Source organism: Episyrphus balteatus, chromosome 4, assembly GCF_945859705.1.
Source record: "Episyrphus balteatus chromosome 4, idEpiBalt1.1, whole genome shotgun sequence".
NCBI classification, from domain to species: Eukaryota; Metazoa; Arthropoda; class Insecta; order Diptera; family Syrphidae; genus Episyrphus; species Episyrphus balteatus.
This window is the reverse complement of record NC_079137.1, coordinates 15,348,506-15,375,922: the sequence shown is the minus strand read 5'-3', so window position 1 is coordinate 15,375,922 and position 27,417 is coordinate 15,348,506. Positions and strand designations below refer to the sequence as shown.

General features: G+C 33.7%; 1 protein-coding gene across 2 annotated transcripts in view; it reads right to left on the bottom strand.

Moving 5' to 3' along the window:
• Nucleotides 1-1,288: 1,288 nt before the first annotated feature.
• LOC129918419 (uncharacterized) overlaps nt 1,289-27,417 on the bottom strand; it is a 34,638-nt gene continuing 8,509 nt past the window's right edge. The window contains exons 4-14 of one of the 2 annotated variants that reach the window (XM_055998938.1): nt 9,969-11,185; nt 8,956-9,901; nt 8,473-8,892; nt 8,244-8,404; nt 7,879-8,178; nt 7,242-7,734; nt 7,057-7,173; nt 6,571-6,997; nt 6,422-6,497; nt 6,194-6,336; nt 1,289-2,314 (exon numbers count right to left, since the gene is read on the bottom strand). In XM_055998938.1, coding sequence (XP_055854913.1) covers nt 1,706-2,314; nt 6,194-6,336; nt 6,422-6,497; nt 6,571-6,997; nt 7,057-7,173; nt 7,242-7,734; nt 7,879-8,178; nt 8,244-8,404; nt 8,473-8,892; nt 8,956-9,901; nt 9,969-11,100 — 4,824 coding nt within the window. In that variant the 5' untranslated portion in view covers nt 11,101-11,185 and the 3' untranslated portion in view covers nt 1,289-1,705. The remainder of the gene's footprint in view (nt 2,315-6,193; nt 6,337-6,421; nt 6,498-6,570; nt 6,998-7,056; nt 7,174-7,241; nt 7,735-7,878; nt 8,179-8,243; nt 8,405-8,472; nt 8,893-8,955; nt 9,902-9,968; nt 11,186-27,417) is intronic. The other variant, XM_055998939.1, reaches the window with a different exon arrangement.

The window sequence follows — 27,417 nt, the reverse complement described above, 5'->3', positions numbered from 1 at the left end:
AACGATGTTCTCAGTTTTACATTTGATTTTTATTTCCTTTCAACATTTTTTTGTTTTTAATTATTCCTTTTTTTATTGCTGAGCAAAATAAAAACTAAAATAAAAATATTAATTATTTACATTGCGGTGAAAAAAAATCTTTAAGAAACACATAATCTATGTGTGTGTAAGAATAATAACTATTATTTTTTTTATATAAAAATACTACCAACATATGATTACAAAAACTTCTTATGGCTAAAATGGTTTATATTTTTATTTTTTTTTTTTACATTTTATTTTATACATTTAACGTTTTTTTTTTTTTTTTTTGTTTGTTTTTTAAAGATTTTATGAAAACCTTAGTCTTAGAAAAAATCAAAATAAACAAATAAAGTCGAAAGAACTTTTATTTTGCTTGAAATTAAATATTTTAAATAAAAAAAATTAAGAAAGCTAGGCTCTCTATTTTTACTGTTGTTGTTTTTTTATTTTTATTTTGTTAAGACAGACAAATTATTGATTTAAATAAAAAATGACTACGAACAAAAATCTTTCAACACTAAGCAGCAAGCATATTTTTTTAAAAAATTATTAATAATAAAACATAGTTTATTGTGACTAAGTTTGGAAACGTTAACTGAGAACAAATACGAGTATGTACTAACCGACATTTTTTTAACCCCTGATGAGAACATGGATAAATACTTGAATCAGAACTTTTCGGTGTAATAATAATTGTAATTTGAGAAAGCACATAGAAAGCTTTACTAACAGATTTATTTTGCGAGTGCAATTCCCTTACACAGAATTTTTAATAAAAACTATTAAGGAGTCCTTGTATGCCTTTCTTAAACACCGACTAACAGCCATATTTTCTTTAGATAGTATTCTGCTATCATAATAAAAAAAATTATGCATGAAAAAAGTCCTTCATTCAAAGCTTCGGAATTTGGAACCAAAACTATGTGTATGAAAACGATGTGGTGAATCAAATACTATGAAATATTAATATAATCGGTCTTTTCGACGAAAAATGTCGTTTCAACGATAAATATCATTTCGACGACAAATGTCATTTCAAATAAAATTTTAATTTCGACGAAAGGTGTTGTTATATTATCTCTTTCTCTATTAATTAAAAAAAAAAAATAGAAAAGCAGAATACATTAGAGTGTCAAGGCTGATTTCTTAACACATGGTTTGATAACGAGCATAAATATATTTCAATTTATTTGTTATTGTCCTTATTTTGTATTAGAATATTGATAACATTTCACACACAAACCCACATAATCATTTCTTGGGTTTCTTCTGTTCTGTTTTTTTTTTTTTTTGAAAAACAAAAATGTACATATTTTTGTTTAAATATTTTTTTTACATTTTATTTAATTATATTTTTTCATCGATATTAAGCGAGTTATTAAAATATTAAGAGAATAATAAATTTGAAAAATTCAAAATAAAACATAAATCAAAGAGAGAAGTAATAAAATTTGTGGAATTTAAGTTTGGAAAGAAATCAAGTCACAAGTTTATATTTAAAAAAAAAAAAATGAAAATCTTGAACCCACGTAACACTCACACACCACACACTACACCCATCACACAGACAGACAACATGTCTATAGTCTTACTTATTCAATGAAAGTAAAAATTAACAAACTTAGAAAAAGATAAAATCCTAATCCATCATGCTGTGGTGGTGGATAATCTCATCAATCCTTCATTTGTGTTTTTCTTCTTCCTTCCATTCGGGATCGTTCGGATCATCGTCGCCATCATTTTCAGATTCCAAAGATTCCGTATCACTGCAACCAAGTAAATTGTTTCGACAAATAAATGAGGGTTGGAATTCAAATCCTGGTGGTGGAGGTGGTGGTGGAGGAGCTCTCATTTTATGATCTTTAATACTATCATCACCATTAACTGCCCCTGAATAATAATTGTGCAACTGCTGATGGTGTTCTCCTTCATCTTCTTCTTCTTCATTATCATCATCTTCTTCATCATTATCATCTTCGCCGGTAATGTGCTCAATGCTTTTTTGGTTGTTAAGTGTTAAGGAAATATTTTTGTTATTATTTAGTTTTTGATCACAGACATTTTTTTGAGCAACACCCGGTGGTGGTAGCTGGGAGGCGGAGGAATTATTTGTATCACCAAAACCATTTGTTGTCGTTGTTGTGGTTGTTACTGTGGTGGCAGATGGTTTCTTTATTGATTGAGGGCAGTCTTCTTGTGGTGGAGGATACTCATCAGGCATCATTTTTAACATTGATTCGAAGAGATCATTTGGAATAGGAAATTTGATTGGCTCGTAGGGCGGAATCAGCTAAAATAAAAATACGAAATCGAAATGTTATTCAAATCGAGTCTCTATTTTAATTTATTATTATAATTGTATCGTGATACAACTGCGTCAAATTCTTAAAACTTGTTATGAATTCATCTTTTAAGCTAAAATTCCCCACAAACTATAGTCCAGTAATATTAGGTTCTATCTGCGGAAAAATTCCTACTGGGCTCGATTTTGGTATAGACCTTCGTTACGGCGTTGTTATGAAGATGTGAAAAAACGACATTGATATCGCGTCCGCGTTAGAAGTTATGGAGGTCAAAAGGTCACAAAAATCAGTTTTTCGCATATATCTCGTAACCTGTTGCTTGAGGTCAATAGGGGTCTATGGAAAATCTGTTCGTCATAAAATTATCTACAAATATTGCCTTCTGCATTTTTCTGTAAATCCAACCGTTTTCGGAATAGAGCTGTTTCAAGCGTAGGCATAATACATGATACGTAATAATAGGTTTGTTTTTTTAAGAGTGAATAATTCAGTATTTGAATACTGAAAAATACATGTGTAATCTCTTTTGCTTTTAATTAATACGTTTTTATAAGTTTCACTTGTAATCGATATTCAAACTAACTTACTAACTAACTAACTAAGTTACTTAGCTACTAACTAACTATTTAATAAAATCTTAGCAATTAATTTTGACTCTCAGGTCAAAATTACCTACCCTGAGACATTTTGGTCTCAGGGTAAAAACATTTAAGGGTCAAAACACCCCAAATCAATCTTAGAGTACTTCTAAGAGTCATATTGAAACTTTGAACAAATTTATGTAGTTTGAATGACTACGTTATAATATAGTCCGAAATCGGTTGGATTTACAGAAAAATGCAGAAGACAATATTTGTAGATAATTTTATGATGAACAGATTTTCCATAGATCCCTATTGACCTCCAAGCAACAGGTCACGAGATATATGCGAAAAACTGATTTTCGTGACCTTTTGATCTCTATAACTTCTAACGCGGACGCGATATCAATGTCGATTTTTCGCATCTTCATAACAACGCCGTAACGAAGGTCTATACCAAAATCGAGCCCAGTAGGAATTTTTCCGCAGATTGGGGTAAAAAATGCCTAAAATTACTGGGCTACTACACTACTTGAAATAGTATTTAAAACATTTTGAATTTCAAAGAAATTGAAGTTGTTTGAAAAGAAATATCTTGGAAACAGAGATGCTTTTCGGCCTCGATTATTGAAAACTTTATAAGCTATTTACGATGACCATCGTCTATTCCAAAAATTTCTCTTTAACGGCATAAATCACAAAAAAATCGAAAAAATGCCAAATATTCAGTTTTTTGTCAGTTTTTGCAACAATTTCACTTGATTTTTTATTACGGTTTCATTTCCCTCGAGAATATCAAAAAAATTGGAAAAATCTATTTCGCTTTTTGGAAATTAAATCCAAAACAATGCTCTTTTTCTTATTATTTTTGTAAATTTGAAACATCCTGGGAGGTCATTCCGTAACTCGATCATCTAAAAACGACGTATCGACGATGCTTTGATTTCGATAACATCAATAATCATTATAGTCGCAGACGATAGCGTTTTTTTTTTTGCTTTCCGTAACTCGATTATCATCATGAAATATTGTACTTGGATGATAGGTAAATAGGTATCGTCCTGAGTAAAATTGTTAACAAAAAGAATCCTTTTTTTGTGGATTTTATCAAATTATAGAAACTTTTTATGTAAATAACCACCAACAAAACTATCTACAATTAACCCTTTACCGCACAGTGGCTTATATATGAGCCAAACCATAAAAAGCATTAATACTTTAAAGTTTGAAAAAAAAATCTAGTTTTGTTTATACTTTTCGAATTAAGTAATATAAGGGCCCTTAATATCATTTTTTTCTTATTATCTATACCCGTTTTTTTTACGTTTACGTCCGGAATGGTATAAATTTAATTTAAAATAGATTAAAAGGCCTTTTAATCTATTTTATTGAGACTCATAGAGTTCCAGCGCGTAGTTTTTACGTATAATTAATTTAATTTAAATTTTTTTTTGTTCGTTTTTTGCTCAATGTGCCAAATATGATCCAAACCGGAAAACCCAAAATGTACCCACTTTTACTCAAAAAATTGAAAATTCCTGAAACACGTGTCTTTTTATCTAACATAATCTACCATATATATTTTTTTCACGCAAAACAAAAAAATCATGCGGTAAGGGGTTAAAAAAAAAACTCTATGAACGATAAAAAAACAATAAAAATAAAAAAGAAATTTGCAATATTATATACATATTGTTTCAACTCCACCTTCATTTTCTACTCCTTTTAATCTAAAATAAAACATGTTTTCTTATTTGTTAATTCCAATTGCAATGTGTTTAATTATTTCAAGCAGACGCCATTTTAATTTTCTCAGCCCAACCCAATTCAATAAGCAAGAATGCAATTTCATTATGTCGTTTACAATTGGTAATCCGGAAGAGCTCTCCTATCCCGAACGCAAACAAAAAACAACCAAACACAGTTCTTTTTACTTTTAGAAGCATCCAGAAGTATTCCTAACAACCAATCAAAAACGACATTAGATATCGTATAAGCGACAGTTGTGTGAAAATTTAAGTAATGAAAGCTTTTGATACAAAGCTTTTTTTTTGGAATGTTTATGTATTTCAGTAAAAAATTTTTACTGACTGAATTTTGTAGTCTCACGCAAACAGGGCTTGTTTAAAAACAGATTTCCTTATCAAAATTAATAGAATGTTTAAGTTTGAAAATTTCAGCTTTAAAATATTCCAATTGAATTGTACAATCATAAAACTACAACAAAAAATTACCTCTATATATTCTACAAACAGATATATTTATCAACCATACGAACACTAAAAGTTAAAAAAAAAAATTAGCTGCATTTAGCTGGAATACATTATAACCATTTTTATTTTTAAAGATATTGATGATTAAAAGGTATAATCGCTGTCCTTTATTTTTTTTTTTAATTCGATTGAAAAAAAAACCGATCAATAGATTGAATCGAAAGTTTGTAGGGGTTTTGTAGGCAACTGTAAAATGCACAATTAATATTACAAATTTTTCGATGATTATCCCTAAAGCCACCAAAATCCCCTTTTTTCTTAACTTTTCAAATTAATGCAAAAAATACTTGATACTTGATTTTTTGGGAAATTTATTCAAGATTTCAAAATACTCCTTAATTTTTTTGTGCAATCAGCGGTTCCTGAGATATTGATGGTTAAACACTAGTTTATTTTACAATTTTACTTTACAGGAACGGATCATTATCTTCATTACATTACAAAACTAAGTTAAAGTTAAAAATCACACTACTGAAGATACGATTTTAGGGTTTCTTTCTACACTGCGGAGGCGGACCAAAAAAGTCTATGTTTTATTAGAAAATAACACGCTCATTTATTTTGGTTGTAGATTTAAATGAATCTTATCTCAAGTTCAACCACTTAAATGAACTTATCCCAAGATCGATTTTATTTTTACTGTACTTCTTTCCACAATGGTTCACTATAAATATTTTGTATCAAGATGATTTTTCTCATCACTTCATCTTTCAGGAGTGATTTGGAAAACACAATGGATTCGAGTGACAGTATTTCCCCTTTTCTAACCTATCCTAATGTTTTATAATTTAGTCAAAGAGCATGCACCAATATTAAGTAAAATGCGCGATGTGCTCCAGTATTTAGAGGGTTTTGGATAAACAAATTTAAAATTAAAACCAAGATGTTAGTGTTATTGTTGGATAAATTTTTGAAATTCAGTGATTAAAAAAAAAAAAAATGCATCTGTTCATAGTCTATTGTTTCGCGGAAAAAAGTGTTATTCAAACAAAAACTATCTATAAACACTCACATCTCTCAGATCTGGAGTAGAGCTCCTACGATGTTCATCTTTTTCCTTTTTAGTTGATACCGTTCGGCGACGTTCTTGTTTCTTACTTATGGAATTTAAAAGACTCATAATCGAAGGAGTATTATCTAAGGCCGATGGATTACCTTTTGGAAAGAAATAATAATAATAAAGAATTTATCATAACTGCCCAAAAAGAACCGAACAAAATATTCGTCTTTCAAAACCTACTAGAAGTTTCTCCGGTTTCAGCAATACTTTCAAGGGGAGTCAATGGTGTTGAAGGGGCAAACGGTGATGGAATCGACTAAAAACAAAACAACATTTTCTAATACATATACAACAATCCTAATATCATAACAAAACAAGCATTATTTTACCTCTTGATCTCCTCCTACACTTGGTGTATTTGGAGCTGGCGATGTTGGATCGGGTGTATTAGCCCCACTCGATTCAGCTCGACTATCAATGCGACGATTAGCCCTTGACCTCGTACTGTATGGGAATTTCAAGAATGTTTGGAATTTTCGACGCTCTTCGGTGAGGGCACGCTCATGACGCAATATCATCGCTTCATCAGATATATCTTCGTCACCTTCTTCGTCATCATCCAAATAACTTCCAGCAGATATATTTGTTTTTTCTTTGTTAACCTCTTCCGATGCTTTGGAAGTTCTCTCCTTATCTAGACTGGTTGTTAGGCCAGTTGTTGGCTCAGTTCTTTCAGATTTCTTTTCTCCTTCTGAATTGGTTGTATTTTTACTAACTTCTTCTTTTTCTTCAGCATCATAGTCTAATATTCGCCATCTAATTTAAATTAATGGAATTATAAGAGGTTTCAAATTTAATGACATTTTTATTCTTACTTTGGCGTTGGAATTTCTTTGTAGGGTAGCAATTCAACACGTGTCGCCGCTGCCACACTATATGGAATGACAATATTGTCGATGTCATACGAAGTACGACTCCTTCTTTCAAGAGATCTGCAAACAATCGAAGTAAGTTAGAGCTTGCAACAGAATTCTAGGGGACAAGAAAAACACAAACTCACCTTTCATACTTATGATGACTACTGGCGTGTGTTGGTGACGACGTCCTACTACGTCCTGCTGGGCCCATCATTAGACCATTCGTAGACGAGTCTCCGTCAAGACTGTCACAATGCAGGAAGTTCAATTCGTTGTTATAACTATGATGCTGATTATTAAGGTGTTGCTGGTAGCTTGAGTTTAGAATGTTATTACTGGATAAATGGCTTCCGCTTTGATTAAGTGTTGCTTGTGTTGTTGTTGTTGTTGCTGCTTGAGATGCTGACGATAGTTTTCGTATTTTATTATTTTTTGAGTTTTGGTAATTCAATGATGAAGGTGCTGGGTGATGATTGGATTGCTCGGCATTTCGGTGAAGAGACTGGTGAGATAAAAGCGTCTGATGGTTGTTGGTGTTGTGGCTGTTGTTGTTGCTTGTTGGTTTTCGTGGATACGCAACGTAATCCGGTGATCGATTCCGTTGTCGATAATGTTTCTTTGACTTTTTTCCCACCTCTAGGAGCAGCACACCACAGAAAGAAACCAGATTCACACACACATAATGCAAAAAAAGAGAAAGAAAGAGAGAGGATGGCGAAATTGTTTTTGTTTTATGTTAATAAAATTTTTATCAGATTTTTATTGTTTACAATAATTTACTGTTGGCCACAAGTGGCGTTGTCGAATGACTTGCGCCGACATCCTGATGGTTTCGTTTTGTGTACTTTCTTTTGCCAGTTGTTCCGCCATAGCTTGACGATGACGATGTATTCGCATTATGTGGCGTACTTGGTGTTATTCGTCCACTTGTGGCATGAACCCCGCGTTGTTCCTCCTTTTCGGCAGCTCGTTGGGCGGCGAGGGCACCTTTGATAACAGTTTTTGCAGTGCTACGTGCAACACGATTTTGCCATTCTGGTTCCCGAGCTATTTTCTCAAAGAAAATCGAATTTGATATATCTAAAAGAATGCGATTGAATTTTAAATGCTGAGACTTATACCGTTAAAATAAAATTCAAACAAACCTTCGGAAAAGCTGAGAACTGGATGGAAGCCAGGATCGAGTAACGCAATTCTTTGAGACTTCATCATGGTATCTGGGAGGTCTCGTGGTGCTGTAGGGTCAGAGCGTCCAGTGCATAAAGCGCACGGATGCAGTGGCCACTGACAACCACATTTTATTGTGCTGAAAATAATAATATCAGAAACGTTAAAAAAATGTCCTATCATTGTTAAAAAATATCAACAACTAACCTTGGCCTGGCGGCTCTTTTTGATATCGTATGTACATTTGCCGTTTGGAAGAGCTTCCTTTTCCGATACAAATTACTTTGGAAGGCTCGTGTTCGACAAGCGCCTTGGGATGGTTCATCGGCAACTCCTTCAAGCTCGTTTTCATCGCCTGTGGTAAATCCGCCAGATGTCTTAGACGTCGTTGCGCCTGGCAACGCACCACGATAGCCATTCGGACCGGCGCCAGTCCCTGTTGCAAGATTACCAGCTTCTGATGCCTCTAGCATTACAACCTTGCCCTTGCGTTGACGCAGTTGCTGATGAAGCTCAGTGTGCTGTCGAATTTTGAACTCCAAATCGGATATCTGAGACATCAGCCATGACCATCGAGATGCTATTGCTGCACGATCGCGTGAATAACGCCATGCCGCACGTTTTGCTCTAAAATAGAAAACAAAGCAATTGTAGTTACAAAATGTGAGTTAAATTTATTCCAAATCTTACATTGGCATTGTTTCCTGTGAGATATTGTTGTAGGGTACCATTTCATCTGCCGATTCTCCACCAGAACTAGATGCGGTAGCATCCGAGTCTATCGCACTCTGTACTTCACGCATTTCAGCCTGCAAACGTCCCGACACATGAGCAATCTCCTCCGTTACCTTTTCATCGAACGTTGGAACTACAACATCCATTGCAACTGGCACAGAAGGTTCAACCGTTTTACTAACATTGGCTTGTTGTAATTTTTTCCCTGGCGACACTTGCTGGGCACTACTTGCTGCATTCTCAATTTTCTTGAGAACACTCCGCATCGTTGTCGCTGTAACCGGATGATACCTTTCTTCAGCATACGTCAATTGCTGGTGATCAGCATTACTATTTTTACGTTTTGTGGTTCTTGCTGACCACTCGAACAAACCAGCCACTTCTTCACTGGCTTGTTTGCTCATATAACGTGCTTGCAATTTTCGCAAACGCCTCGATAGAAAGTCAATTTTTCGCTGCATTGTTTGTTGATTCTTTTCAATTTCCATCTGAACTTCTTTGATTGGATTCTCCTTGGCTGTTGGTGGATTAACATCTTCATAGTTCATTCCATACTCACTGAGAAATCCAGCCAAATCGCAGATGTCCGTACCAGCAGCATTGGGATCGAAACCTTTCAACACCTGCAGCAAATCATCATCGATATCATGATCCATTTCACTGTTATTGTCCTTGAATTCTTTTGTATTGCCACTACTGCCGCACAAGGTTGATGTTGTGCTCAAAGGTGTTAACGAGGACAAAGAAGGTGTGGCCGGGAGGTTAGCGCTATTTGTCGGCGTTAGCTGTGACGTCATAGCTTGTGCGCAAGAATTGCGTGGGGGTGTAGCTGTTAAGTCACCACTTTCTTGGCTGATGGGCATCGGACAATCATCTGTACTGTCCAACTGTTTTAAGCGTTCTGAAATGAGTCAACAAAAATTATGTAGATACACTATGGGACTTAATGATCAATTTTGAAAACTTACCTTCAATATTATCATCTTCTGAGGCTGTTACCGTCGAGTCTGTTTTAATAGGTGGCAGCTCCTGCACCGAGATTATATTTATTTTTTGAGGTTTGACAGCCCCATCACTCTTCGCTTCAAGATTTATAGAATTCGATTCTTTTGTTTCGACAGCAATCTGCTGCTTTGGGGTCTCTTCAGTTGGCTTTTGTTGGGTTCCATCACATGTTTTGATGATTGCTTCATCCATTGGCTTTTTAGATTCATCCAATAAATTCTCACCCAATTGTAAATCGCTTTGTGGAGCGGTTTCTGGTTTTGTTACTTGTTGTTCTTGTTCTTCACTGGACTTTAATTTTTGTCTTAGACAAATTTCTGCAGTTATTGCCTCTTCAATGTCACTCGGAAAATCTTCGAATTGTGAAGTTATTATTTTCGCAGCTGTCTCAGCGTCTATATGGGTTATCTTTGATTTGATCAAAGGTGAAGAATTAGCTCCTAATGACGGCGGTTGCGATGACTTTGAGTCACACATGGGGCCCATTTGAGAAGAATTAGCAGACAAAGCGTCTCCACCATTCACCACTGTAGGTGTAGGTGTTTTTCGAACGCCAACACTCTGTTCGAATGCCAGCTGAAAAGCTCCTTTAGCCTGAGCGATTGTAGGTTGTGCAGCAACTTGAACTGCTGCTGGTGTTACTGCTGGTATTACTGGCACTGATTTACCTTCCACAATTTTGTCCTTGTCACTGCCACTAATGTTATGATTTGAATTCGTTTGTATACTCGAATTCTCATCTACAGATTCAACGCTTTCATTGTTATTATTTGTTTGGGTATTGTTATTATTGTTGTTGGTGTTGTTGTTTGGGTTGTTGTTGTTGCTATTGGTATTTGTTTGAAGAGGACTGCCTGCAGCAGTTGGTCTTGGAGATGCCGATGCCGCCGATGAAGATAATTTATTGGTCGGGCTTAACGGCTCAGTGAGAGCTGGTGCCATTTTGCCCGAAATTGCTGCATCGGGATGCAGAAATATTGTTGATTTCAAAAGTTCGCTTGCTGATAACGAAGTTGATGGTAATTCACTATCACTGCAGAGATTATCCTGAGTAATTGATAGTAATGGAGTTCTGTTTGTGGTCCGTAAGCCCATTCATTTACTTTAGAGGCGAATTTATATCGCACCGCTTGGTTAAATGCTGATAATCTCAAACTATGCAACCAGTTTGAAAATTTACCTGAAAAAAAAAGATAACATTGGTAAGAAATTCTGTAGTGTTCGGTTTTTAATAAAATAATTAATAGGAGTTTATTCCAAATCTGTGGTTCTAACTTTGTTTTCAGCACTTCCTCGTTAAATCAAAGCACTATTTACAATTAAGAAAAGAGACCCCTAAATTGCGCTAGCTAAGAGGGTTCAATCTTCTCAGCATCGAGTATGACCCTATGAATATTGGAAAACTTGAGAACCAACTGTTGAGCTTGACCATGTATGCATTTGAAACATTCTTCTTACCGAAAAATAAACTTCTTACCCTTTCATCAACATCCTCACTGGAAATCTTTAGATATTTTTGAAAAAAAAAATCTTGCTGATTTGGTTCCGACTAGATATTGGAAAAGAAGATACACCATCGAATTGGACAAGAATACCAATTTAGCCAAACGAATCAAGGTGCAACAACTGAGATGACTGCGTCGTGTAGGACAAATGATCAACAATGCGGAACCTTTTTGTACAGCATAGCGACTCATGTTTCCCACCCAATAAGTCTATACATTTTTTTTTATTGAAAAGGTGTTTTTTTTAGAAGTAAAGAAAATATGGGTAGGTATATTTGAAAAAGTGTGTATTACTAGAGTAATATTAGTGGTACCCTATTGAAATTTAGCAATTATGTTACTTTTAAGATAAGAAACAAGAATCTAAAGTGTCTATAAAATTATCATGGTAAAAAGGGTGTTTTTTTGAGTGAATACAAAAATGATGGGTCACCCTAATGAAATTTGGTAAAAACATTGATTTTGGGATAGAAAGCAAGAATAAAGAGTTTTCATACAAAAAATTTTGGTGAAAGGGTGTTTTTTTCGAAGAGACAGTAAAATCTGTGATTCATTTTATTTATGGTTTTGATGACAAATTACCTTAACATTTATAAATAAGTTCTTGCACGTTTTACGCGAATCATTGGCTTTTTGGGACCAATTGCAGATTTTGCTGTCTCTTCGAAAAAAACACCCTTTCACCAAAGTTTTTTTTTATGAAAACTCTTTATTCTTGCTTTCTATCCCAAAATCAATGTTCACCCAAAATATTTAAAAAAAACTTTATGTATCCTTTGTCCCTGTTTTATTTTAAACCTTCATCACAAATTTTGTCAGTGTAGCATGTTTTTCACATTGGTTTCGGTTATATTTTACTTGTTGAGGTCAAAAAACAAGCACCCTGGTTTTTAATCGGAAATAACTTTTCTTAGAGCAATCGTATTGACTTTATTTTTATGTCATTAGATTCAGCATCAAAAAATACCTTGAAAACATGTGTCATATGATGATATTCAACAAACAATTTTTTTCAGTATATTTTTGACCTTCACCCCCTCCCTGTTGTCCGCGAAAAAACACCCTTCCACCCAACTTTTTTTTGTAGACTTTTTTTTGTACTTGGTTTTTATCCCAAAAGCAAACTTTTTGCCAAGTTTCATTAGTGGAACAATTTTTTTTTTATAAATGCCTATTTTACCTGTACTAAGTCAAACCAGCCCGATTTCGTCAGCTCTATCCTTCTTTAATTTTGTACGTAAAATCGTGCGGGATAACTTTAATATACAATCTTAACTAGAATTGAAGATTTTAGCGACTAGAGATTCGAAATTCAATTTTAATATTGCAAAGCTCTTGGCATGGATATTTTTCGGGTTATGTTCGGTGCAGTGTGCATGAACTCACCCACGAGCTGTACGAGCTTCACAGCGACATGGACCTTGTCAGAAAGCCAAAACCAAACCGTCGAGTTTTCGTATCCAACCCCGATGGGGCCCTCAGTTGGTGAACAACCTCAACCAATTTATTATACATAACTGGAGATAACGAAGAAAAAAATAACAAAAATATTAAAAAATTATTAAAATTATTTTTATTTTAAGTGGAGCGATTGAATATAATTCAATTTATAAGTTCAAGTGACATCAACTCCAAAAATTTATAAAGCGTTTCGCCCAGGTACGTCGTACGAATTAACTGGAGATAGTTAGTTCAACCTAGCAGGAGAGGCTTGTTGTTTGAGGCCGAGATCCATCCTGGATTGTGATCGCCAAACATAATTAAGTCAGCTGTAAACAATTGCTATATTATGTGCTTCGATTTAGTACCGATTTCTTATAAATAAAGATAAGATGTTTTTTCAAAGAATTTGAAACTTTCATTGAGATTCGAGAACCGACTTTTGGATCAAAAATTAAACTTTGATTTAATCATTGAGATAAAAGTGTAATTTTCTAAATATTGATGTACCATCTTATTCTGCTTAACGATTCGATTAAAACTTTCAATTCACTTTAATGACTCATTTAATTTGGTTTGTAAAATTTTGTTATATCACTTTTTTCTGTTTAAACTATTACAAATATATTTTTTGTAATTTTAAAATGCTTAAATTTTTGTCTGATCGTAAAATGTGGGTTTTATATTATTTTAACGTATTCAAACGTTTGGCTTAATTAGGCTGTTAGATATTTCGGAATAGGTCGCCCATATTTTATTAAGTAAACTAAAACAAACTAAGGTATAAGGTTTATAACGATGTTCTTCACTACATCCACTAAACACTCGAAATTAACTGATATTTAATTTAAAAAACGGATAATTTAATTTTTTTACGTGAAACGCCACTGAATAAAGTCCACATCGAACGAAAACTATTTCACCAATGTATACTGCCTACCACAGATTTAACAACCAACAACCCTTGCAACATAACTTTTGGCGCATCCTCTGATAAGAACTACTATTCTCTTTCAACTCCAACATTGCATCATACTTTTCGAAGAGGCCAGCATAAATTTCACAATCCTTTTGCATATTTGTACTTCCATCATGACTGCCTAAGAGGTTGAAAGGTACACCAAGTAGTTCAACGTACTTATCTACCTTCAAATATAGTAAACTTTAATAATTAACTTCCCCATCCCATTGACCTAAGGAAACCATAAAATCAAATTTAACAAACAAAAAAGAAAGGAACATTCAGCGCGAAATAATTCTAAAAGGGTTTATTTTTAGAAGACATCGTGGATTCGTAGAGATAGTATAATGTCTCTTTGTCTCTTTTTTTAAACAAAATAAGAAAAAAAATAAAAAAAAAATAAAAAGAGGCACGGCCATAGACAAAACACCGGCAAAAAGTTTCAGTCAATTGGACATTTGTTTAATTTACACCAAAACAACAACACCGACCAACACCGTCACTTTGTCAATATACATAGATTTTAATCAAATCATCAAGGACGCCGAATGACATTGAACGAAAAAATGATAATAAGCCTTCAAAGGGGGTAATGTAACTAGCTCCTGCATTGAAATCGAAATTTTCTGAAATTCTGATGAAATCGCAAATATGTACATACGTACATCGTATTTTGTTTAAGTATTGAACAATAAAATAAAAAAATACATTTTCGTTTTGTGTTATCTTTAGTCTCTCATTCTTATTCTTAAACTAATTTTTTTTAAATTTTTAATTTAAACATTTTCGGTGCCGGTAAAATATTTATATTACGTTTTTAAACGTTTTAATCATCAACATCACAACACAAACACTCTAATCTGACTACAATGAAGCCCACTTCGCATCTGTATTATAAAGAGTGTATAAAGGAGTACATCATATCTGTCTTTTCTTTTAACTTTTTTAGTTCGTTTTCGTTCCATTCTACAGTGGGGTTGTATGTCTTTTAAGCATGTCGAAAAATGATGTGCTAAACGCAGTTGCAATTTCGTAACAAGTTCTAGTGAGTGCAACTTGGTGCATAATGTTGTAGCAATAATTCAAACTAAATCGCAAATGAATTAACAAAAAAATACTTGTTTGTTAAAAGCAACTACAGGATTTTACAAATCTGACTCAAAACATGGTCAGTATTGAACACATGCCTTGGTGCGGCAAACCTGTTGCAAAGACAAATTACTAACGCAACCGTCCCGAAATTGTGTGGGTTAGAAAATTCTAGTGTGAGTAGATTCTTTTACTTTTATTGGAGGATCAAACTTTGAAAAAAGTGCAAGCCAAAGAGCGATATGAATAAATTGAAGTGATATTTAATAAAACAACAAACACAAAGTGCTCAAAAAAATTATTAATTTTAAAAAAGGTTTCCAAGGTCAAATTGTTCAAAGAAGAATGGGCAAATTTGTATGGAACGTGGACGTTACGCGGCCATGAATGAATTTGTTATCTTATGATGTAATTAAGTCTAAAATATGTTGAGCAGAAGTTTAATTCTTGTGAGGTTTTTCAGAAACGGATAAAATGCATTTTTCATTAAACACTTTTTGGAGATTGTCTCAATGTTGTAACTTTAATATGTATTTTAAGTGCAAAATATGAGGCTCTGTCATTTTCCCTGAGCCTGAAGACCTTTATCATGAATATCCAACCAATAGAACCCAAACTACAAGCTTTTTAAAACAATAGTTTCGAGTCAATTTTAAGGGTTTTGTTTTTCAATTTTTTGTTACTTCGAATCGTTTGAAAAATCTCGAACTAAATATCGAAGTTGTTAGCTTGAAAATTATGAGTTCTATTGGTCGGATATTCAAGATTAATGTCTTAAGGCTCAGGAAAAATGACAGAGCATCATATTTTATATTTAAAATAAGTATTGAAGTATTTTCAACTTTTTGGTTTTCCCTCAATAAAATTTTGACAGCACTACAAGCCACAGCTACACCACAGTATTCAGCCAGTAACCACTGTAAATGACTAATAGTGACGTGTCAGGCTGCCTTCTTCGGTAATTGTTTCTTTTTTCCTGTGTCACAAGTCGCAATTTAGTTGTGTATTTAATTTTTTTACGCTGACAACACCTTATATTGCCCCACTGTGACATTTGCGTGTTTTTCAAAAACACGTTTTCTATTTGCTTTTACAGGGAAGAAGAAAAAAAAGCATTTATTTAATATAGGATAGCCGGGCTTTTTTTGTCGTTATAGTCTGCTTTCATGCATGAGCCAGAGCGCGCTGAGGTGTCTCTCTTTACACTGGCCTGAATTGCTTTTTATTTTATTTTGTATTCATATTTCTTACATTAAAAATAAATTTATTTCAGTTTAGTCTTTGTAAAAAAAAGAAGTATAAACGAGTAAAGTGTGATAAGGAAATGTAGTAGATTTTCGTCGTCATTTTTGTCGTTGTTTGTTCTCTTTCTCTCGTTGTGCGACGATTTATTTTGTTTGCTTAAGAACAGTTTTATTAAAAAAAGGTATCTACAACACACATTTATTTCGTTATAGCCAGGTGTTGGTGCTAGCTGGTTGGCTATGGCTAGGTTGTGACAAATGGAATTGGAAGATTATATTTTATTTGGTATTTTGCCTAACCGGTTCGTGATTTGAAAATTAATTTTTATTAGAAAGATAGGTACTATATGGTTAACCGTTTAACTTATTTTATCAAATAAAAATACTTTGAAAAAAAAAAAATCATTATACATATTTCCAAAGTTGTTTAAAAACAAAAATAACACAGAACTTGAAATCAATTACATATGTATGTACTTTATTTTAAATTTTTGATGAATCATGCTAGTCTTTATAAAATTCATTTTAGTAGATTAAAATCTTAGATGCAATCGGAAATATTATAAAAAAAAAACTAAATCAAATGAGCTTAAGTAAGAATGAAATTAAAAATCGAATCGTTGAATCTTTAAAATAAATCCCCTAACGAATGTGATTTTGTGGAATTGTTTGTTTTAGCAAACTCACGGCTACATAGTCGACATTTCTCTGAAAGAATAAGTATGTTTATGTATATTAACTAGACTTTCTTCTTCAACTTAGAATCAATTTTTATTGCATGCACCAGCGTTCTTAGTCATGATTTTAATTGATGTAATCAAAACTCATTGAATGTTTCTGGCACATACTAAGCTCTACACCACTTTACATTTCGGCAGGCGTAACTTGCTTACATGACTGTCTTATTTGTCGTCACAGTGTCTGGCAATTTCAATTACAAAGCATGGCAAAATATTGTGGTTGTCATAGGCTGTATCTAAACAAACAAAAAAAGGAAGACTTTCAATCATGTAATTGTTTTGTTGCTTGTAAATTATTTTCTTATTATGATAAAAATATAGTAGGTATGTATTTTCAAAAAAAGTATTAAATTTAATACCGGAAATTTCATTTTCAAGTCGCTGATGCCTGAATCAAAACGTACTAGAAATTTATTTGGAAAAAAATTTCCTTTGGTTTGTCTAAATAGCTAGCAAATAAAATGCTGGAGACAGGAGTTATTTACGGTTGATGGTGATCCATCATTTTTCACTTCTCAACATTTGGTGGCCAAATTCGAATTTTTCCAATTCTATTGTATTTAAATTTATTTAAATTATTTAAATTTCTTTTAAAACATCAAGTTGGCGAATTTAGATTTGGGACTTTATCCTAAAAAGAACCAAAAAAACTATAAAATTTAAAAATAACTTTTTGTTCACATACTGACTTCTAGACCAGCTTTTAAATTTGAGCAAGATTTGGTAGAAGGCCAGTCCATATAATTTCTACAATCCATTTGTTTTGATAAATAACACCAGCACAACAAAAATAATAAGCGGCCATTAATAAAATTGGTATCAAATTAAAGAACTATAACAAAGGAAAAGTTTTTAATATGCAACTTCAAAATTTTGTTAGAGAGTTTTCTGTGATTCAAAGTAACAAAAAATTGAACAACAAAACTCTCAAAATACAACCGAAATTGCTGTTTTCAAAAGCTTTTATTTTAGGTTTTATTGGTTTGATATTCAAGATAAAGGTCTTCAGACTACAGAGCATCATATTTTGCACTTAAAATACACGTTAAAATTATAACATTAAGACAATATATGGAGGGCTAAGAGCTGAAGTGAACCAAGTCACAAAAAGTGAATTCGCAGGTATAACGAGTTAAAGTAAATACGTTTCCATTGAATCTTATGGTGAACATTTTTTTTTTGACAAAATGACAACTTGCATCGAAACACTCTTGGATCAAACTAATGAAAGACTTGGTTCGTTTCAGGTCTTAGCCCTCCATATGTTATCTTAATGTTATGTGTACCTGGGACACATGAAAATCTATGCCCCAAATTTTTTTTAACTCAAACATAAAATTACATTTATAAAAAAGGTTTTCTTCATACTAAACTAATGCTTGACGTTTTTTTCCATGTAAAACAACAAATTGTTAATGAGAATTTTTACTCTAATCCACCCCACGGTGATGATAAGCACATGAAAATATTTCAGTACAATTTTCTGACTAAATCTAAACACAGCTGAAATTCAATAACAAAAAAAAAACAAATTTTCATTTTACTAAAACAAAACAAAAAACAATACTAGAAGCAAAATTCTTATACAAAAAGATGTTACGTTTGCTTATTTTAATAATAATTAAAAAATGAATCATAATTTTTTAAGGTTTATTCTTTAGTGTTCTATTTTATTTTTGTTTTGTGTCGGACTTTATACATTTAAAAATAAATAGATAAGAGCAAGTGTGTATGTAGGTAGGTACTGCGACGCATTTTTTGTTTGTTTTGTGAGTCGGCGAGCTGTGTCTTTTATGACATTTATTGTTGATAAGTAAATATGACTATAAAGTTATTCTCTACGGTAGTTATCCGGTTCGAATGAACACGCGACTTAAAAATGCCAAATGCATACAGACTCATGACAATCGTGACCTTTTCAATACAAGAAATATAGGTATGTACAATGATTTGACGGTTTCTAAAGAAGTTAATATTTATTTTTGTACAAAAGAAGGGCACCTAGTATATGCATTTTGTTTAAAGAACATATTATGAGTGCGAGCAATTCGCAAATAAAATTAAACATTTAACAACTACTATAGCGTATCAGCAAAGTGTAAACGTACTTATATGCACATATACATACATATATGTGAATTGATGAAGATTCTAATACTTTCTTGAGAGAAAACACAAAACAAACGAAACTAGCGGACTATCCAGTTTTACGTACAGTAGGTTTATTAAATACCTTTTCTACCTATTGCCGCTATCTGCTCTTATTGTGTCAGGAATTAAGCATTCGACGGATATACGTAATTTCTTTACGGTTCAGCTTTTGTCCAGAAAAAAGCCCTGCGAATACCGTACAGCTTCTTGTTAAATTTTCCATCCCCTTAGTTCTACACTAACTGTGCTAGAGTTCATTTAGGCATTTTAACGTCTTCATTGACATAACTCAGAAGACGTAGAGCCACCACACGAGCGAGCAAATATATGGCTTACTCCACGTCCAGGTGCGGTGCCAAAATTTATTACATTGCACTGGAAAGCTCGGTGCTCAGTTTGCTTAATCACAATACGGTTGCGAAGTTCACCAATAGATACCAGTTAATTTCACGGATGACTCCAAAATTAATCTGAGTCGAAACGATCGTGTAGTTACAGAGTATACAGATAAAATGGGGAGCGATTTGTTTAATGCTAGTTTGCTCATTTTTGTATCTGGTGATGGTCGTGATCGTAAAGGACATTTGATTTGGGATCGCTACTTCTTCGATATTCTGGTGGATCCCCTCGTTCCTTATGCTCGGTTTATTGGACAAGATTTTTTTCTAAAGCACGATAAACTTTTGGTGCCACACTGTGCGGGGAACTTCTTAATTCCTTAGGGAAGTTGGAATTGCAAGGATGAACTGACCAGCGCCTAGCTCAGACTTAAACTATATCGAGCATTTTTGGGACGGCTCTAAATGAGCCTTAAACTGTGTTCGAATTACATTAAATAAAGTACGATGTCAAAACATCCCTCTGCCGTTTTATGATCTTAACAATGAACATTTAAGATAAAAAAGATTAAAAGATAAAAACAAATCTGTCAGTTGGGTTGGTTGATAAATACCGGAAAAACAATTCTGACTTTAAGAGCCCCCGCACACTACAGACTTTCTATCGGCCGAAAGTTTAGTCGGGTTGGGCTCCTAGTGTGCGCACAGACAGGCGATTAAATAGTCGGCTGGGTAAGAAATATTTTAGTATGAAGGCAATTGTGTAGCAAAACAAACTTTTTTTCGATCAAACAAACTTTTTGATCGGCCGATACATAATCGTTGTAGTGTGCGCACTTTCATACATTTTCATACTGATTAAGAGACCGACTAAACTGTCGGCCGATAGAAAGTTTGTAGTGTGCGGGGGCTCTAACATCAAATAATGAAAATTCCAAAACCTTTATTCGGTCAACCAAATCACAACAGTAAAAATCTTTCTCTTAGGTTTATATAACACCGAATCTAACTATACAAAAAAAAAGGGGCGGCATGGAAATGCGAAATTCATGCAAACAAGAACGAACACGTCACCAGTACTGAAGCACCCAGAAACGCATATATACCATATTGTTTTGTTAGTGTAATCTTTGCTGCGACTGTGAGTATTTTTTCTTCTTCATTATTTTGTGTTGTTGGCGCCAACAGCCTTGGCACATTGTTTGGGACGAAAATGAGAGAAAAAAAAATCAAGAAATGATTACGAGACTTGCGCACAAAATAAATATAAATGATTCTACCTCTATACTGGCAGCTAAATCGTCTACTACTTCATGGTTTAGAGATGGAAAACACAAAATACAACACAAAAGGAAGCGGAAAATAAAGCTTCCTGGCTTCCTGCCTGCTGCTGCACAATTTGCGAAAAAATGTTCAACCATCAAACAAATATTGTTTCGATTTACTTCATAGACCATATCAAAAGAGAACATACCTTTTTCAGAGCAAACGAAGGGTTTTTTTTGTGTTACTTCTTTTACCTTTTCTATCATCGTACTCATCGTCATCAAACTTTAAAATCATTTTATAGTAGCAGACAATAGAGAATGATTAGCATAGGAGCGATAGGGAAAGCAATAACATACAACCCGCATGACACTACCGCGACAGCAACATTGACTGAGATAACATAAATGGAAAAAATAATAAATTGCTGGAAATTTAATGGAGATGAACTAATATTGTGCATTTAAAGTGTTGCCAATGACAGTTTATATAAGAAAACTATAAAAAAAAGTACTATGGCAAATTAATGAAATACAAAAAGAATTATTATATCAGTATCATTTAGTACTAGTTTTAATACTAATTTTGTAAACAATGGAGAGCTTAAGATAAGTTCTCGGTTAAAGTTTTGAATCGGAGTTCAGCGATAAGATGATTAGAATACAAAATAAAGTAATAACTTCAAACGATCCGTCGTATGTTGGTGGTGAAAAGGGTTGAATTTTTTTTCCTTTACGTTGCAGTCAAGATAGGATAAAAAGAAAAAAGGAAACGATATTAGCGAGCGAGTTTTTGTATTGGAAGATAAGTTTTGGAGCTCGTAGGCCAAATCGTAAAAATGTATGTATGTATTGTATTCAATTTGGCCTTGATAGTATGGTGATCAGACTTCGGAGGCGTATTCGAGTACGGTCCACGAGAGTGTCACAAAAGAGATTTGGTAACATATGGACAAAATAAATTCTTTAGACCAACGTCTTACGAAGCCTTGAGCTAATTAAGCTTTACTTATGTATATAGAGAATATTTCGAATATTATGTTATAATATAATGTTATATGAGGTCATCACCACCAATATTTCGAATATAAAAAAAACTGCATTGGATATAATCTTATGGTCTGAGCTCTGAGCACAGAGAGTTAAGGAGTTTCAAGTTTTCTAACTTTCTAAATCCTTGGGTCTCTTTAAATTGTTCTGATTTCATTACTCTTAGTATTAGTCTTTTTTTTTTCTTCCTCTTTTCGATGTCGACGGATCTGCTTCACACTAGTGATCCGCCTATGGGGTTTGCCGGGTTGACCTCAGAAATCGGCAACAAGCCTCTCAGTTTTGTATTGTTCTATTTCTGCGGCCATTTCTGCCTTTTTGAAGGAGTTCTCAGGATTTATCATTTGAACATGGCAAGACACAACAGACAACACAGGTTTTGCAAAGGGTAAAATAGAACAAAAAAATTAACAACAATTTTTAATGAACGTTTTCAAAAACTGGTTTTTAATTTTTTTTTGTTTAAATTATTTTTTAGCCGTTGATATATACTTACCTAAAGATGACAAAAATTTAATTGCTCTACTATTTTGGATTTTTTGCTTGCTCTTTTATTTGCTTGCAACATCACGATGAGGGAGAAATCCAAAAAAGTGATATTTGTTATTCTGTCCGTTAGTCTGGGAGGCTTAGAATTTATCTGTACGTCCCACACACGGCAAAACCGCCAATTTAGCCAGCCAAAAGTCGATTTTTTTATGTTCTTACATATCTTACACATCTACATATCTTATATATATAATTCTCCTGTGTGTTTGTTTGTGAGCCTACTCCTTCTAAACGACTGGACAGATTTTTCTGAAATTTGGTGGGTGTGATAAGGTCCATCAGAGACAGGTTTTGTTTCATAATTGGACTCGGTAGGTGGCGCTGTTGTCGAGTTGTAGGAAAATTGCATATTCTGAACGAACGACTGGACAGATTTTTGTGAAATTTTGTGTATGTGATAAAGTCCATCCGAGACAGGATTGTTTTATAATTGGACCCGGTAGGTGGCGCTGTTGTCGAGTTTTAGGAAAATTGTATATTTTGAACGAACGACTGGACAGATTTTTGTGAAATTTTGTTTATGTGATAAGGTACGTCCGAGACAAGTTTTTTTTTATAATTGTACCCGGTAGGTGGTGTTGTTGTCGAGTTTTAGGATAATTTCATATTTTGAACGAACGACTGAACAGATTTTTGTGAAATTTTGTTTATGTGATAAGGTCCGTCCGAGACAGTTTTTTTTTTATAATTGGACCCGGTAGGTGGCGCTGTTGTCGAATTTTAGGAAAATTGCATATTTTGAACGAAAGACCGGGCAGATTTTTATGAAATGTTGTGTATGTGATAAAGTCTATCCGAGACGGGTTTTGTTTCAAAATTGGACCCGGTAGGTGGCGCTGTTGTCGAGTTTTAGGATAATTTCATATTTTGAACGAACGACTGAACAGATTTTTGTGAAATTTTGTTTATGTGATAAGGTCCGTCCGAGACAGGTTTTTTTATAATTGGACCCGGTAGGTGGCGCTGTTGTCGAGTTAGGAAAATTTCATATTTTGACCAGACTGGGGGCCAATTTGGTTCTGTGAAAACGTGAATAAAAAAAAATACTTTTTCATTTTAGCTTTCAAACACTCTTTTCACTTTTTCGATTCATTTGAAACGAAAAACGATTCTCATCCTATGATATCACAAATAATTTAGTGAAAAAAATATATATTTATATGAATATTTTTGATGTTTGTTTTCATTTTTCCACAGAACGAGAATAAAATGAGTGAACAAGTGAAAAGCTTTTCGTTTCACTTATTCACAGAACCAGAATTGGCCCCCTGGAGAGATTTTTCTGAAATTTGGTGGATGTGATTAGGTCCATCCGAGACAGGTTTTGTTTCATAATTGGACCCGGTAGGTGGCGCTGATGTCGAGTAATAGAAAAATTTCATATTTTGAACGAACGACTGAACAGATTTTTTGTGAAATTTTGTTTATGTGATAAGGTCCGTCCGAGACAGGTTTTTTTTTATAATTGGACCCGGTAGGTGGCGCTGTTGTCGAGTTTTAGAAAAATTGCATATTTTGACCAGACTGGGGAGATTTTTGTGAAATTTTGTGTGTGTGGTATGGACCCAGTAGGTGTCGCTGTTGTCAAGTTATAGTTAAATTCCATATTTGAAGTCCGAATGACAGTAGATATAGATTTTTATGAAATTTTGTGTGTGTGTGTGTGATAAGGTTCGTTCGCGACAGGTTTTGTTTTATAGTTGGACCTGGTATGTTGTCAAGTTATAAGCAAATTCAATATTTGGGGTTCAAAATCGCTCATATTCAAGGGTAATAAAAACAAACATGAATTAACTCTTTAAAATGTTAGTCCCGCAAAGAAAATTGTTTACTATCAGTATATCTCAATTAAATTTATGACTGCATCTTAAAATTTGTTTAAGTTGTTTCAACTACCATTAATACAATTTCCGCATAAAAATCAAATGATTTATTTTTTTTAAAGAAATATTTCGACGTATGTATGAATAGAATTAAGACGAAATCTTTTTATTTTTAATCGTTTTTTTTTTAAGATTTTATCCTATTGCTATTGTTTCGGTTACTGGCTCCAACATTACTCACACGGTAACGGTTTAGAAACGAACAAATACAAACTTCAATGAAACCAAAATATGTAAGAGAGAGAATACTATTTTTAAAGTGGATTAAAAATGAGCGTTGAAAGTGGATGCTACATTCCGCAAATAAAAATTTTGGAAGTTAAAACGAAAGTCAACAAAACAAAAACAATGGTTGTTTGTATAGTCGGTTTACGGACGATAATTTTACGTGATAACGTCATAAGAAAACAGGTTGTTTAAACAAAAAAAAAGTAAAAAGATCGTTCTTGGTGTTGGAATTCCAGGCCTCTGGTGCAAAACACAAATCATTAACAGTTTCACAAAAGAAAGGGAGAATTAGTCATATTTTCCTATAATGGCAGGCGGGATTCATCGATTTAGGCACTTTTTGCAAAAAAAAAAATAAGAAGTGAAACCAGAGCCAGTTTTTGTATATTTGTGAATTATATAACCTTTATTGGTTGAATAAATTCCGATAAAAATTTGTAATAGCTGTCAAACAAATGATTTGCTTTGTTTAATATTTTAAACAGTATGTATGTACCTATGTGTAATGGGAAAAGGTTAACACATTACAAAATCAAAAATTCGAAATAAAACTTGGAAAAGGGGGAACGAAGTCCGCCGGGTCAGCTAGTTATATATATGTATTGTATGTATTCAGATTCACGTAATTTAATGTTCATGTATTCAGATTCACGTAATTTAATGTTCATCAAATACATATCTCAGGAAACTTATCCTTAAACGAGAAGAAAAGTGCTGGCATGATTGAAGATGTCTTATTCGTAAAAGAATTGTCTTGTAACTTGCTTTCGATTCGGAAACTAGAATCAAAAGGCATTAAGACAGTTTTCGAAAACGGAAAGGCACAAATCTGGAAGGCTTTTAACTGAAGCTGTAAGCAATGGAAAGCTGTATGAACTATGCATGAAGCAAGGTTTGCTGGAATAAGTGCTGCAAAAAGTATTGGTTTATGGCACCAACGAATGGGACACTCGAACATTACCGACATTCTGAAATTCAAGCGAGCTGGAACGGTAGATGGCTTAGATATTCTAGCAAATGATGACAAGGAGTACTTTTGCGAATCTTGTAAACCCGGCAAACAACATCGAAGACCATATAAAAGTATTCCTGAAAACAGATCATCAAGACCGTTAGAGCTCATTCACAGTGACGTTGTGGCTTACTTGATGGAAGGCAAACATATACTAAATAAATTCGTTGAGTATACAGCTTGGGTGACAGCTCACTTTGAAAGAAAAATTTCTCGTTTAAGTGTCGACAATGGAGGTAAATAGGTATAATTTAAAGAATTTTAAGAAGTTTTGCATCCAGCAAGGGATTCGACTTGAAGTGCCATATAAACCCGAGCAAAATGGTGTATCTGAAAGACTGAAAAGGCTAGAACTATAATTTTCCATTCGAAAGCCGATAAATCTTTATAAGGAGATGCTGTGATGATGTCCGTGTACCTGTCGAATCGAAGCTTTACAAGTGTTTTTCAAAAAAGGGAAGAGAAGAATATTACCCCGTCAGAGTTGCGGTACGGTAGACAACCAAACCTAAGAAACTTACGAGTGTTTGGTAGTGTAGCTTATGTTAATATTCGAACAAAACTTGACCCAAATCTTTAAGGTGTGTTATGGTTGAATATACTCCCAATGGTTATCGATTATGGAATCCTGTCTCAAAGAAAATTGTCATAGCAATTGACGTAATTTTCAATGAACAGTTACTTACACAGCCACACAAAAAAAAATTAAAGTTCTGACCTGGGGTTGCGAATAGGTTTTTCATATAGTTTTTGGGTCGCTTAAACCGAATCCGAAGTCTGTTTTGCCCCATCAAGTCAGGTTTTTGAGATATTTTCAAAAAATGTCAGATAGGATCTCGAAAACCTGACGTTAAGTTCTGACCGCGGGGAATTTCCGTATGGGGCACTTGGAAATGCCCCCTTTGGCCTTTGGGGCATAAGAGGCGGAAATTCCCCGCGTGGGGCAGTTGAAATGTGACCCGCAGTATAAAATATAGACTGTTAAGGATGGTGGGGCTAGTATTCTTGTTTGAGGATGTTTTTCTTGGCATGGTGTGGGGCCATTTCATCGGATAGAGGGTATTATGGACCACCATAAGTACAAGGAAATCCTAAGGGACACTATTCTACCTTTTACTGAGAAGGAAATGCCTTTAAAGTGGACATTTCTACAGGATAACGATCCAAAACATAAGACTAAGTCTGTGAAACAATTGCTATCCGTCCAAAAAATCGGTGTTATGGAATTGCCAGCCAGTCCCCAGATCTGAATCCTATTGAGGACTTGTAGAGTGACGTGGGAAAAGCGATTAACAGGTCTGATACCTCAAATTTGGACAAACTTTGGGAGGAATTTCGACGAGCTTGGTACTCAGTACCTTTTGAACGATTTTGGAGTCTTGTTACGTCTATTAACCGCTGGTTTTATGCTGTGATAGATAATAAGGGTTACCCAACCAAATACTAGTTATTTTCTTTTAACTGTGTTAAAATTTTTGTTAATTTGTTTTTGTTTTTAGGAAGTGTGCTATTAATTTTGTCCTAAAAAACTTAAGCTGTATTAATGATTTTGTTGTTATTTTTTGTTAAAGAATTCAATGTACTTAATTTCTTTTTTAATAAATCAAATATATCTGTGTTCTTACTTCTTCATTAATAAAACAGCTCTTTTAAGTTGAAATAGTGCGAAAAACTTTCATTTTAGAGATTTTAGGGTACATGAGCTATTTATTTTGTCGCCACTGTAATTCTTTTACCTGAAATTGTTTTATTTAACCAAGAGAAGTTAACAGAATATAAATACTTAACTATTACCAGTTTGTTGTGCTATTAAAGAGCTTGGAAATATAAAAACTTCTTCGATTAAAACCTTAGGTTACAATGGTCGGCAAGGAAAATAGAGCTTGAACCAAAACCTACTTTTCTAAGATTTTTGTGTGCTGAGTCCGAATCTGAAGTCAAAATTTCACTGGTACGT